Source organism: Penaeus vannamei, chromosome 26 (genome assembly GCF_042767895.1).
Source record: "Penaeus vannamei isolate JL-2024 chromosome 26, ASM4276789v1, whole genome shotgun sequence".
Classification (NCBI taxonomy): domain Eukaryota; kingdom Metazoa; phylum Arthropoda; class Malacostraca; order Decapoda; family Penaeidae; genus Penaeus; species Penaeus vannamei.
The window spans coordinates 29,851,502-29,865,689 of NC_091574.1; the positions used below are offsets into that span (position 1 = coordinate 29,851,502).

The 14,188-nt window shown below is 35.8% G+C and overlaps 2 protein-coding genes across 5 annotated transcripts in view; one reads left to right on the forward strand and one right to left on the reverse strand.

The window, feature by feature from the left end:
* Positions 1-8,785, reverse strand: part of LOC113805454 (armadillo repeat-containing protein 6) — a 10,707-nt gene extending 1,922 nt beyond the window's left edge. The window contains exons 1-9 of one of the 4 annotated variants that reach the window (XM_027356448.2): positions 8,648-8,785; positions 6,515-6,636; positions 6,120-6,365; positions 4,653-4,808; positions 4,187-4,445; positions 3,237-3,382; positions 2,339-2,458; positions 1,917-2,066; positions 1-1,361 (exon numbers count right to left, since the gene is read on the reverse strand). The exon at positions 1-1,361 is cut by the window's left edge and continues 1,922 nt beyond it. In XM_027356448.2, the coding sequence (XP_027212249.2) occupies positions 1,146-1,361; positions 1,917-2,066; positions 2,339-2,458; positions 3,237-3,382; positions 4,187-4,445; positions 4,653-4,808; positions 6,120-6,365; positions 6,515-6,631 (1,410 nt within the window). In that variant the 5' untranslated portion in view covers positions 6,632-6,636; positions 8,648-8,785 and the 3' untranslated portion in view covers positions 1-1,145. Of the gene's footprint in view, positions 1,362-1,916; positions 2,067-2,338; positions 2,459-3,236; positions 3,383-4,186; positions 4,446-4,652; positions 4,809-6,119; positions 6,366-6,514; positions 6,637-7,130; positions 7,485-8,282 lie in introns of those variants that run through there. The other 3 variants (XM_027356450.2, XM_027356447.2, XM_070140317.1) reach the window with 3 other exon arrangements.
* Positions 8,786-9,102: 317 nt separating this feature from the next.
* On the forward strand, positions 9,103-13,305 carry Polr2F (RNA polymerase II subunit RpII18). The gene is made up of 4 exons (XM_027356451.2): positions 9,103-9,257; positions 11,991-12,054; positions 12,366-12,454; positions 12,880-13,305. The coding sequence occupies exons 1-4, from the start codon at positions 9,229-9,231 to the stop codon at positions 13,088-13,090; spliced, it is 393 nt and encodes a 130-aa protein (XP_027212252.1). The 5' UTR covers positions 9,103-9,228; the 3' UTR covers positions 13,091-13,305.
* The last annotated feature ends 883 nt before the right edge of the window (positions 13,306-14,188 follow it).

Here is a 14,188-nt window from a genome sequence, read left to right on the forward strand (position 1 = left end):
CCCAAATTCTTATAATATCACCTCTGCCTTGGTTTATGATTTGGTAACTATTTGTTAGATGGGCACTGCCTCTCATGGACAAGACCTAATATGTATTGCAAAATAACTCCCTTAAACAGCCATCTTAGAATATTTCTTTGTAGCTGTTTGACAACATAAAAGCCAATTAGATACTACTCATCCCTTGTCTGCAAAATTTACTCCAGCTGGGATGACTAGATGACTTTTTTAAAGAATTTTTGGTGAAATCACAAAATACATTTAGACACAATTATCACATTTAATAAGGCTTCAGGATATCTTTTTATTTTTGTCATGGGGGAAGGAACTCATTAAAGAATATATGAATACCTATTCCTAATTTAGTATATAGTTATGTACATCTGTTATGAAATCCTCTCTGATATCATTTGTTTTTCAAGCTGGTGAAAAACTAAAGTAATTCCAGTAAAGAGCTTTAACACTTCACCACATATAAAGCACCAATCTTCTGTTTAATGCACGAAAGCCAGATTAGTTTGTTACTCAACTAAAAAAGTTCTTAATACAGTGTGACTGTGACCCATTAAAAATGTAAAATGCAAATGCTGAAACTGTGACCCATTAAAAAGTATAATTCAGATTACTTAACATACTGAGTAGGTACCTCAAAACCATGTAATAAATGTGCATTAAAGCTTGTGCTATGGATCTCCTTAATTAGAACATTAAGAGAAATTATCCAACCTGAAAAGGATATTTACTTTGTTAAGAATGTGCTCTTTGAGCATGTTTATGCATCTGCCAATTATTAAATTAAAGTGCAAAATAAATTAACACAGTAAAGTCCATACTTTGCAAGCATGTACCATTATGTAATGTAAACTAAAAGTTACTTCTTTTACAGATATAAAGCAGACTTCTTACACTGCTCACATTAGTAAACTCCAACATACCAATATATTGTGCTCACATAACTTCATATTGTAAAGTTGAGAAAAAGACTAAAGAAGAAACAGATAACTTTAACCCATATCTCAGAGCAGTAATCTAAACTCAAACACAAGAAGGCAATGCTATGCCATAAGACAAGTTAAATGCTGTTAATGCAATATAAGATCACAAACATGAGGACGTTCTCTACCAGAGATTTCAGCACAGGAACTTCAGCGACTGATTTCATGGCCAGTTCCTCTCCATTGCTCCACCAGATTGACCTTCAGATCCAAGTCTCTAAGGGCAGCTTGAGCTACATCCTTCACAGCTTCTCCATGGTTCTCAAGAGCAGCATGAATCACATCCTCAACATTATACTCGATAAACATTTGCTGGTTTTCAGGCACACGCGAGACGAGGTTCCTGATTGCCATGCAGCCCAGTTTCTGTGTGGAGAAATGGAATTAATGTAAAATTTTCAGTCCCATTGCTGAGTAATGAAGTATTAATGTGTTTATAATTGACTAGGAAAATTTCTTTCCTCCTCCATGTATTGCAAACATGGGAATATTTGAAACTAATACCTTTGACTATACAATGTGCTTAGAGAAAGGGTTTCAGATGAGTTCAGTTTTCAGTTGATTATACTGCTATCGTTAACAAAAGCAAGATGACAGATACAAACTTTAGTGGCATGGCATTTTAGTAATTCTGTGGATTTGATCATGAACTATTATCCAAGTAATAAACTAATTTGCTAAATAATCAACATTGATTCTATTCATATACAATTTCTCTAGATATCATTGCTGGAGGAATGGTTTTCATGTCATATTCCACATATGTAGTATAATGTATCATGTTATAGTAAAATGCTTCATGAGTGATAAAAGTTACATTTTCTTTAATTTCCCTTTTTAACCTTTGTATAAAGCCCTATCTCTATTACATAATACAACAATCTTACATACAACACGCAGGAGACAAAAATATATCCTAACCTGGAGTTGTTTTTGCTTGGAGTGTACTTTCATAGCCTGGACAACGGCCTGACCTGCCCCTAGTTGCATGAGCTGCTTTGCATGAGCTGGAACTCTTAACGCTAGGAAAGATATTGCACCACATGCAGCCTCGCACACTCCAGGTACCGACTGTTTATAAGCAAGGAAAAGTAAATTAATATGTTGAAATTAATTTTTTATACCTTATATCCTTATTTGCTATTTGATTTTTTTCCCCTTTTTTTCAACCATATCTCATTTTTTACACAAAACATCTTTATATAAAAATCTCCATTATTGTATAATCCTTTTTGTGTAAATCATTTTCCTATAAAATCTATTCATTCTTATATAAAATATCTCCAAATATAAAACATTTTTCTTTTTATATACATTAACTTCATTCTTTGTATAACGTTCACCTGGTGTTTGGCAAGTGCCGCAATAATTAACTGAGGAGAACCCGTCTTCATTGCCTCTGCCTTCACTTTGTCATTCCCTACAAGAGTCTTAAGGAATGTGATTGCTTGCTTATTAAGAGCCTGAAAAACAAGAAAGAATATTAGCATAAAGAATCTCCATCCTATGAATTGATTTTGTTTCATCATCAATCTAAGAATTGATTGCAAACAGTGTAAAAAATAATGTCTTAGTCCCTCAGGCCCTCAAATATTATTGTTTGGATTTTTACAGCCTGATCATAAGTCTATTTATATTGCCAGAGGGTATTGTAAGGTGTTCTGGCATTATGACATAGTAAAGATACGGTCAGTTAATTACCCAACTTCAGATAGTGACTATAAATGGCCTGTGTCAATCTACTTCTCGTGCTTGGTCAGTTACCCCAGTACCTTCAACCCCACAATAAAAAAATGCGAAATTGGACTAAAACAAAGGATAACCATGATGCATGCACACACACACATACATACACACTCTCCCTTTCTCTTTCTCTTTCTCTCTTTCTTTCTCTTTCTCTCTCCCTTTCTCTTTCTCTTTCTCTCTCTCTCCCTTTCTCTTTCTCTTTCTCTCTCTCTCTCTTTCTCTTTCTCTCTCCCTTTCTCTTTCTCTTTCTCTCTCCCTTTCTCTTTCTCTCTCTCTCCCTTTCTCTTTCTCTCTCTCTCCCTTTCTCTTTCTCTCTCTCTCTCCCTTTCTTTCTCTCTCTCTCCCTTTCTCTTTCTCTTTCTCTCACCCTTTCTCTCTTTCTCAAAATAATTCATTATTATAAATATAGTTACATACAATACCATGGGATAAAGTAGACCTGATTAAAAAAAAAAATAGAGGTTCAAAGAAGTAACAGTCCACTTTGTAACTTACTGCATGATCTGGGAATGAAACTAGAACATCATTGATGACAACAAGAGCACCATGATCAACAGCTTCCTGACAGTATTCAGCTCTGACACACAGCTTACTGACGGTAGAGAGCAGCTCACTTGCAGTGTCACTCTCATTCAGGCAATCTAAATTGTGAAAGAGTAGTTTGTTATTTTTGTTATGTAAAACAGCTTCTCATTTAACCTATTGGATCTGGGTAATCTGGATATCTTATCATGAAAAAAACTGGCCAAGGAGGGAGTGATGGAAATATCTCATCATGAAAAAAAAATTAGGCAGAGAGGCTGGTGAAAGGAACCTCTCTCAATGAAATTTTTTTGCAGTGTTGGTTCACAGGGGGTGAAATTTACACCCCTGTAGTGGCTCAGGGTGTGTTACAGAAAATGTAACATTAGAAAAATATAACACAATGTTACTTATTGTTATTGCACAAAGTGTAAACTATCTGAAGAGATCGTATGAAGTGTACTCAATCAAAGTAGTCTATTTTCATCTCGATACAGCATAACAAACGATAAATATAGATCTTTGGAAAATGGCAAACCAGCAAGAACTCATCAGTAGATAAAGGGCTAACAGAACTGCAAAGAGGAGGCAAGCAGTCTTGATACTAAATGTGTATAGGAGTGTGGGCTGAGCCTACAAGCTACACATCCTAGTCACCATTTAAGGAAGCATGTTTAAATTTTGGTCCACATGTGCCACATGGCACTCTAACCCAACAGGTTAACTGTCCATGCTTCAATCTTTAATGTAAATTCTTGACAACTTTAAATTCAGTTAAAAAAAAAATAATAATAATAAATAAATAAATAAAAAAGTAAATGAAGAAAAGCCAAATGAACGTAACTTGGTAAATATATGTATCCATAATCATATAGCATGAAAATTCCTAATCTTTGTACAAAGAAAGCCACTCACTAACTTACTTTTGATCATCTCTAAACAAACAGGAATGAGTCCATGCTCTTCTACTAAGAGCCTCGCATGTTCGTGAGCCTTGCCGTACTCTTGTCTCATATCGTCATCAAGTGTAAAAGCTCGAATGGCTCTGCTGGTTGTTCTGATAGCTTTGGAGTTTGATTTCTGTCCCTGCAAGAAAGCTACCAGAATGCCCAGAGCACCTGCTGTTACCATATTCTGGCGATTCTGTTCATGCTTTAAGCAGCATTCAGTTGACCAACGAGCCTGTAAACAAAAAAGGGTAAGTCTTTTCTTCCAGTTCTCTCATTGCTTTCTAACCTTTTATTTTATTATTATTGTTTATTTTACTGTGAGAAAATAGAACTGTCAATCAAAAGGAGAAAAAGTAAATAAAAGAATCACTTTCACTGACTAAAGAAAAAGCCATTGATATTCTATTCTATCAATTACTGTATTTCAGTTTATACTCACCAAATATTCTGGTACTCGTGACTCTTCATTTCGACTTGTCCAGTCCTTAAGTAGATCCAGTAATAATTGACTTCCCTCAGCAGTTAGTATATCGGAGTTTTGTTCCATTAGAGCACCCATCGCTTTTACAGATGGGGCTAGGAGAGCAGAGTCACCCTGATACCATAAAGATCAGTTTTAAATATTCAGTAATAACTGTGTAATATCAATATACATTTATATAAAATAAATCAAGAATATTAAACATAAAGAAAGAAATACAGGATATGAAAAAAACATAATTACCATTCTACCATCATCTTTAAAACGTGTCTTTTGTGTCAGCTGAGAAATTACTATTTAACCCCATGTCACTGAGTATGACGTGTACATAAATGCCATGCCCCACTGTGTGTGTCGAGTTTAGTAATTGTTTTTACATATAGATAGCTCCACACATACTTAGTCACCAATGAGCCAATTATGCGAACTACCTGTCTCCCATTTAGCTTTTTCCTTGATTTTCAATATTTTCTAGTATTTCATACTAGTTAGTAATGTCAGTAACAATATAGTAATTATAATGTTTATAACAAAACTAATAGTGTTAATATTGGTAGCATTTGTAAAAAAAAAACGTTTTCCCGCTTTTCCAAGGAAAAGTAAGGTAACAAGATCTACTAATTGTCTCCTTTCTGGCTAAGCATTGGCAGAGCCATCTATGTGCAGAAACATTTAACCAAGCATTGCCAAAGGAAACATACCATTTCCCAGTCGACATTGGGTTAAATAGTCTAAGTGTTATACGAAGTCCCAGTTACTTATACTACACATTCCCTGTCAGGAACCAAGATATGTAGTCTATATGCCTTATGCCCCTCCCATGTGCTGGCTACTTTTATGTCTGGAATTAACAGTCAAAGTCAATTGGTCCTCAAGCTAGATAAATAAAAATTAATTACTTTGGATTCAGGTTTCATATGTCTTATATTATGAATAACTGTTTTAAATTCTAGCCTTGTCAATGGTAGTACAGGAGTCATTTGAAATACATTTCCTAGGAACATAATGCAATCATCATCATCATTGTATAAAACCCAAACAATCGGAATTATGCCCTTGGGATGTTCTCAGTGTAAACTGGGTTGGAAAAGAGAACATTCAGGTACCTGTAGCTTGTAATAACAAGAAGGAAAAATAACCATGAAGAATTATTACTGACTATTTTTGTAAAAAATAACAATACATGTACTGTAATTTGATGAATATAAACACCAATAATAGATCAATAAAAGATCATAATAACTAACTCAATAATGACAATTACAACAACAATAATACTATGGTAGTAGGATAGCAAAAAATCTCTAATTAACTAAAGAAAAACTAACAAATGCTTACAAAGCAAATCATTATTAAAATTATTTGAGTTAAATTTTGACCTCCTCATGCACATAATACTTATACATATTATATAATATATCATACCTGGATTTTCTTTATCAACTTGATAAGAATTTCATAAGCATTGTTATTATTGGCCAAGACGCGATGGGCAACAGACACCTTGCACTCAGTACTAAAAGTTGCTAGGGGCTCCACAATATCACTTTCAGTAGGAGAGCCATCTGCAGCACACTTGATCTTTTCTAATGCAACAAGAATGTCATGAACAATGCTCTTCTTGTCCTCACTCAGGTGCATATTCTTTACAATGGTACCAAGATGGACACCCTGTAAAGTAAAGATAGTAAAGACTTTGATCTAACAGATGTGCCATTGCTTTCAAGTACAGTATACTTTTCATTATAAAACCTCATCATAAAAATAATAAAAGCATATAAGTAATATGGAATAACACAATATAATCAGTGACTTCTTACCTGAGATTCAAACTCCTTTATAGCATCATTTATAGCATCCTCAATATCCATGTCAAATTCAACAACATTTTCTAGAACAACACTATCAAAGGTTTCTTGAGATACAACCTTTGCCATTTTGTCTGTGGGGAAAAAACATAAGGAAATGAAAAAGTCTGTACACACCTTCAAAATGCAGATCATTATACCAGGGATAGTGGTACCAAGGAAAAGTCATTATACATGCTAGTGCTATTCTTAAATGAAAATATTACATGATATTCCACAGCACTTCATGGTAACTCTCTCTACAAATAAAAATGGAAATAAAAATGCTGCTTCGTACTTAAATCTGTTAATTCAAGCATAATGTCACATCCTTTTTATATGTACTTATATAATGCATGATTAATAGTATAGACAGACATGCATGACATTCAAATTTATATGTCAAATACAAATGAAGTATATGAAAATCTGAAGTACATAAAATTATTTATTTCTGCTTTACCTACATCTAACCAGTAATCTATAATTAGTCAGCCTGACATATATATATATATATATATACTTATCAAAATATATAATTCTCAAACAAAGTATTTGATACAAAGTAACAAAGAGACCCTTTCAGTACCTTAACCCCCTGGACCCAGATGACATTGCGATCACGTCAAGGAAAAACTTGGGCAGCTACCCGGGTGACGTGATGATGCCATCAACCGGGCAAAAAGACCACAACCCGGATGACGCAAACAAAGTCTCAAGAGCGAACGCCAGGGTGACAGAAAAGACTCATCACGAGTGCACAAACCTTTTGGAGTGTGATTTGACTCATTTGGCACTTAGAAGGGGGCTTTAGCATTATTCCCATCAATAAACAAATGTGCAATGTAACATGTGTAAGCAGTGGCTGGAAGAGCACCGGCTCCAGGGAGGACGCCATTTCCGTGCTGCGCACCATATTCCTGGCCGCTGTGACCATCAGCTCAGTTTGTATTACGTAAAATTTAAAATTACAAAAAAATGAGATATATGACACAAATAACCAAATGTTCCATATATTCTTTTTTCTTGCACTGAGCTATTTACTACATAGAGAGATGATATGGAATCTGTGCAAGGAAAATAAGTAATTACCATCTGGATAAAGCAAATCAAAAGACAAATATGGACATTTGATAATAATGATAAAACTAAAAAAGTTTACACAAAATAATTTTTCACCGGGGAGGTACAGAGTCTTGTCACCACTCATGGGTGTTCGTGCCTATGCACTGCATGCCCAGGGTGCTGGCCGCTTACGTAACCCATCGCCCAGGGATTTCAGCTCCATGATTTCCATCATGCAACCAGATCCAAGGGGTTAACTTTCATAATGTGGTTAGTGAGAATTTTATGTATGTGTATATAATACCTATATTCCCTACTATTCCTCTCATAGTGTTTAGAATTGAAACATGTATCTACAAAATGAATTCATGATTTTTTTAAAGGATTATTTCCCTGTTTTTTAAACCATTTACCTTACTATATACATACAATATATTTAACAAAACCAAAAAAATAAAGGTATTCACAAGGCATCATAAAATAAAAACACATCAGAACATATAGCCATCTAAATCCTAATATTTTCTGTGTCACCAAGGTTACAGTACATGCACCAAAAATAAAGATAATAAGAATACAAAGAGAGGGGAGTTTAAAAGCCCAAATTTGTTGCAATTGGCAAACTTCAGGGTATATGGTTATCTATAAGACACAGGATTACCAAATACAGACTCACTTTGTTTAGATGTCGCACTACTTCCTAGTAACCTTATGTGTCATCCACACACAAAGACAACTAACGGGATCTGATTTCCTCTCTTTTCTCCTCTATTATTTCAAAACCAAGACTTTTTTCGCAAGGAATCCATGTTTGTTTAAGTTTTTCGTTCCTGAAACTGGTCTAGCAAAAATAAAGAAGACTTCTGACAAACTGTTGTTATATGTCGACTTAAAATGACTCATCTTTAAAACCTCACCTCCTCTGACCGTCAAGCCGATGTTGCTACTGTAACTCGATCGTCACGTATGGACTAATAATGAAGGTGTGCGTCGACGAAGCGATAATTTTATTCCGATCAATACTTTCACCCCCAATTTTACCAGATAGTAGTTTCGGTTGAGCGGCCAAGTGTACGGAGGTGAGCAGAAGGGAAAGCTCAGGCAGTGATGACTAAATTCGGATAGCGACGCGTCCGTTCTTCGTGACCTGTAGAGGTGTTTCAAAAGAGCCTCCTCGGCGCTGTGGTGTAAAAATTATGAATGCAAAATTGGAGTTTATACCATGTCATTTGACAAGAACTTAGAATATTGCTTTTATTTACACGTGTGGCGATCTCGAGTTACTAATCCAATTATTCATTAGGCGTTTCGAATGCAGTTTTATGCAAATCGGAGTTCTCCCTCGGATGTAAACACCGCTGGTTCACATCCCGTTCATCGAACTTGAACCATAACAAAAAATGCATCATAATTACCTGCAGCCGTTACTCTCCTAATTAGTACCAATCAATTATAACCGTTATTCCTTTCCTTGAGAACTATTAGACTCTGTTTCTAACATTAGGGACGTACATAACAAAGATTACATTCGAGCGCTTGGATTTCATGTAGGATGTGAACGAAGACGCTTTGTTGTGTTCTTGAGTTGAGCGCAGACACCGAAAGGCATCACACGCGCAAGCATGGCTGACGAAGAATTTGATGGAGATGAGTAAGATTCGAGAGCTTTTTGTATGTGTTAGATAATATCGTGTTGGTAGGAAGTGATTATCCAGTTTAGGGGAGTCTCTGATGTGATACATAAGCGCTTTTAGCGTAAATTCATATGAAAATTGTGGTGACGCAATATCATAAGTAGACATTTTTCAGAATCGCTTGATTATAATGGTAATTTTATAGAAAAAATAGACATTTTTCAGAATCACTTGATTATAATGGTAATTTTATAGAATGCGTCCGCGAAACGGATCGCAACGATTTCGGTATGGTTGGATTCCTCTCAAAGTCTAGTTTCCAAATATATAGAAATTATTGCACGGAAACCCCCAAACCCCTCCCACATTCTTGGGCCCGATAGCTGGGGAGGGCATGAAAGGTACCAAGGAAATTGCGGGGTAAAATGTAAATGATGTCTAATGCAGGGGCCTGCTGCCCCCCAACCCCCACCCAGGAAAACTAAGAATCCTCCTTATATTCATGGGAGGCGAGAGTATTGGAGAGACTTGGCAACACCTCTTCCACACGGGGTCGTTGGCTTGCACCTGCCATGAATACGTGGAGGAATTTTTGTGTTGGCAGACAGATGTTGGGGGCGGCAGCACCCCATGGGGGTGTTGCAAGGGGCTGTGCACCCTGCATTAGACTGTATAATGACTGATTCTGAGTATATCATTTACATTTTACCCCACAATTTCCCTGGTATCTTTCATCCCCTCCCCTGCTATTGGGGCCAAGAATGTGGGGTTGGGGGGCTTATAGGCAATAAAACCTACACATTTACACTGCAGACGGTCAGAGAAATTCAACTATACTCAAAACTGTAGAAGTTTTGCCAAAATGTGGGTTGGGTTCCAGTAGAGTATATTTAAATTCTGGCGCATCAGTCCATAGAATTTCAAAGATGGTGGTTATGTCCATAGAGTTTCAATAGCCTTTTCTTTTTCTGGATTTATGTTTTTTTTGATGGTTGTTTGACTTATTTAAGCCTGTTTTACCCCATAATTTCTCTGCTATACTTCATGCCCTCCCCTACTAACGGGACTATCAAAGCAAGATCACCAATGGAGAAATAGTACGCAATCAATATCCTGAACGATTCAATCGCAGAAGAAACAACGCCGAGAATCAATGAATCATTGGATTTCATGCTGAAAAACATATATGTATTTTTTTTTTTTTTCTTTTTTTTTTTTTTTTTTTTTTTTTTTTTTTTTTTTTAGTAAAGCCAGCAAGCTTAATCACGACAAATATGGCAGGTTTTAAATGTAATGATTAGACTTGATGGGAACACAAAGCTAAGGAAATGTACAGTCTTGAAGATTTACATCCAAATTTTGTGGAAGTTAACCCATTTACGCCAGTATATTTTGAAGCTGAAAATAAAAGATTCCCGGCGGTTACAAAATTGGCGGGCAGGGCTGCCCCGGACTCTGCCCGCTCGTCTGCCGCAGCCCGCTGCTGCATCAGATCGTGAGCCCCGATACAGCGTCACAGTGGTGGGACGCCCGACAATATTTATTTTTTCAGGTGTCTCATATGTGGGACATCTGTTATTAGTGGGTTAACATATACATTTGTATACTGATATCTTCCAGATGCGCATTTTGAAAACTGCAGTCTATGTCTTGGTATTTATACAAAACCTGGGACCAAAAACATGACCAGGAATATTTACCTCATGAATTTTCCCTACCCTGGGCCTCAGCCCTCAGCTCAACTAATTTTGCAAGGCCTTTCCTCTCCTCTTTCCTTTTCCTTTTCTCTTTCAACCCTTCTTCTGTCCACTACATGAGATGTGAAAGCTGTGTTGAAAGGCTGGCTTTGGGTCAGTCCTGAACGGCTTTAGAGAACCATGGCCACAGTATTCCCCTGTTTACTTATCTAGCTCTTTACCCTCATAGGGACCCTATGAAGTGAACCATTTCTCTTCCCCACATAGTCTAGGCTTACCATGGCCAATAATGAACTTGTACCTATATTAGGGGCATTGAGACTTACCCCTTTATCAAATAACCACAAAGACATTAACTTTTCAGGTATGACCCTTTGCTCTCCTTTGATCATGACCGAACACTGCCCCCTCCTCAATACCTACTGTCAGCTCAGTCTATTCTAGTTCACTTAGCCAATTCAGAAATTATTCTTTCCACTATACCAACATCCTCCACAGATTGCTTCATGTTCTACTCTTTCCTCCCTTATTACTACTCTGCGTCCTGATTGTCCACTTCCCCTTAGGACCAGGCCGAGCAGAGGTTAGCGTCAGTAGCAAAATTTCAAACATCATAAATCACTGTCCAATATGCCCAATCTGAGAGCCAAAAATCCAAGATGTACAGAATAGAAAAAATTATTGAATTATCTCAACTAGAAAAAAGTTACGGTGTTTAGATTCAATTGCAGTTGATGAACTTGAACGTGGACATCCTTTCAGAATCCTACACTTCTCTCTTTGAAAACTTTAATCTAATCACCCTTTTGCTAATCCCTAACAACCTATTTACTCACTCTCTTAATTTATCCCTCTTTCGCCCTCTCAATACCCTACTATCGAAAACTGCTGTATAACTTTTGACAAGTAGCACATTTAATCCTCAACAAACCCCCCTCTTTACCATTTTCACTACTACTCCTTTCTGTAGTGCCGTATGATATTTGATGGCTAGTACATTTATTTTGCCTTGTAACCATTAACCATTATCATTAACAATTTTACCTTTTACAGTGTTGGGGACGATTTTGAAGAGGCAGAAGAGGATGAGAACCTCGATGACTTGCAGGAAGGAGAGGTTGGTTATTTATTTTTTTATTGATTCCACTACAATTCCTTAAATTCTCCTGTTTATCTTTTGGCATTCTCATTTTAAGAGATAACATAATTTTTACTCGAGCTTGTCAGAGGATGGCTGGAAAGATTGAAAAATATCTTCACATTTTGTTTAGAATATACAAGAAATAGCAAAATGAATTATATATTTTGGCAACAAACTCTTCTTAGTTTTATTGTTCTAGTACCTAAACTTGACCTCAGATTTACTCCTCTTTATTAATAGTAATTAAGATAAGCTCTGTATTACATGGTGAATGTCTCACTTTTCAGGAGGATGAAAATCAAATGGAAATTCTGGCTGCTGGGGAAGGCAATCAGGTCCCCACACAGAAGCGAATCACAACTCCATATATGACAAAGTAATAACAATTACTTTTTTTGTTTTGTTTTATAGCATTATTTAAATTGAGATACGACAAAGAATGTGACCCTTGAATGTGTGCACGTGTGTGCATATATTGGTGCATAAGAGAGAGAATAAGAATTATAAGATTAGAGGTAGGAAGTTATGTAAAAAGAGAGAAATGAATCCTCACAATTCTTAGTTATCATTGTAATTACATGTATATATGGCCAAGTGAAATTCACTTTATTTCAGTTGACCCTGCTAGAGTTTCAAGCCCTAGAAATTAATATCAGCATTAATAACAAATTGCCAACTTGAAATGGATAGCCATGATTTATCAGTCCTAAATTTTGTTTCATTTATCCACTTGTGTTTATGGCAATTTAAAGATTCCAAGAAGTGCATAAATGAAAATTAATTTTTATATATTTCTTGCAGATATGAAAGAGCAAGAGTGTTAGGGACGAGAGCATTACAAATAGCAATGTGTGCACCAGTGATGGTAGAAATAGAAGCTGAATCAGATCCGCTACAGATTGCTGCCAAGGAATTAAGAGAAAGAAAAATTCCCATCATCATCAGACGATACTTACCTGATGGTTCTTATGAAGATTGGGGTATTGATGAACTGATTATAAGTGATTTCTAAAGGAAATCTGTCATGTCATTTACATTCAGCACCAGAATCTTTTATGGATAAAGTATTCTTTCATATACAGTGTCTTAGAATCATTTTTATTTTCCTTCGCATCAGTTACTTTTTCTTCCATATTTTTTGTTATTAGATACTCTGTACACACATGTGCACATCAGAATAAATGTTTTCTATAAAACCTGTTTAAAAACCAGGATCATAAATATAAACCATTAGTTTTATTATCCAACACTCATGGTATATCACTTTAATTGAATAGTATAATGTCAGTTTTCCATTCTTTTCCTATAAACAAATAACATTTTGGTCTTGATTAAATAAGGCACAATGTAATGGACGTTTTCTGATTTGAAGATCTGTAATTACACTGCTGAGACTTTGTTTAGTTTTCAGTTCCTAATGAGGAAGGAATCAGTCCAGTGGAATCACATATGTTAAATATGTTATAGATAATTAGGTTTGTTCATATCCAGTAAGGATGGACTTGCAAAATACACACAAGAGGTCATGTGGGCAATGGCCGCAGAACTAATATCACTCACCCTTATAGTTTTACCAGATTAAGCAGTTCCCAGGTGGCAGGCTTTAGCCAAGACAGGACAATTTTTTGTCCATACATGAGACCAGACACAATATTTCAAGTGATGTTCCTTTTGGTTTTCCTACCTTTGAGGTAGTCTCCATGTATGCCCACTAAATACTTTCCAAACACATTCATTGGAACATAATTTACATACTATGTTTGTCTAATTGGGCACTACCCCTCCTGTGAATGCTGTTTAACAAACATGTAATACCCAGTACCCAATAAAGGCAAACTGACCTTTATCCATTCTGAGAATGGTTTGCAGATATCATACATTAACTTTATAACAGTACGGTACTCTATTATTTAAAAACAATAATGTAGCTTAGCATTGATAGCATCAGACAACAAACAATTTATCTAGAATTTTGTCCCAAAAATAATGTATAAAAATGCAGAACTATAGTAACTATTGGTATGTATATGCTACTGAAAGAGATTCAAGAAATTAATTCTGGGCATCTAATTTAGTAAAAAAAAAAAAAAAAATCACATTTCTATCAGTA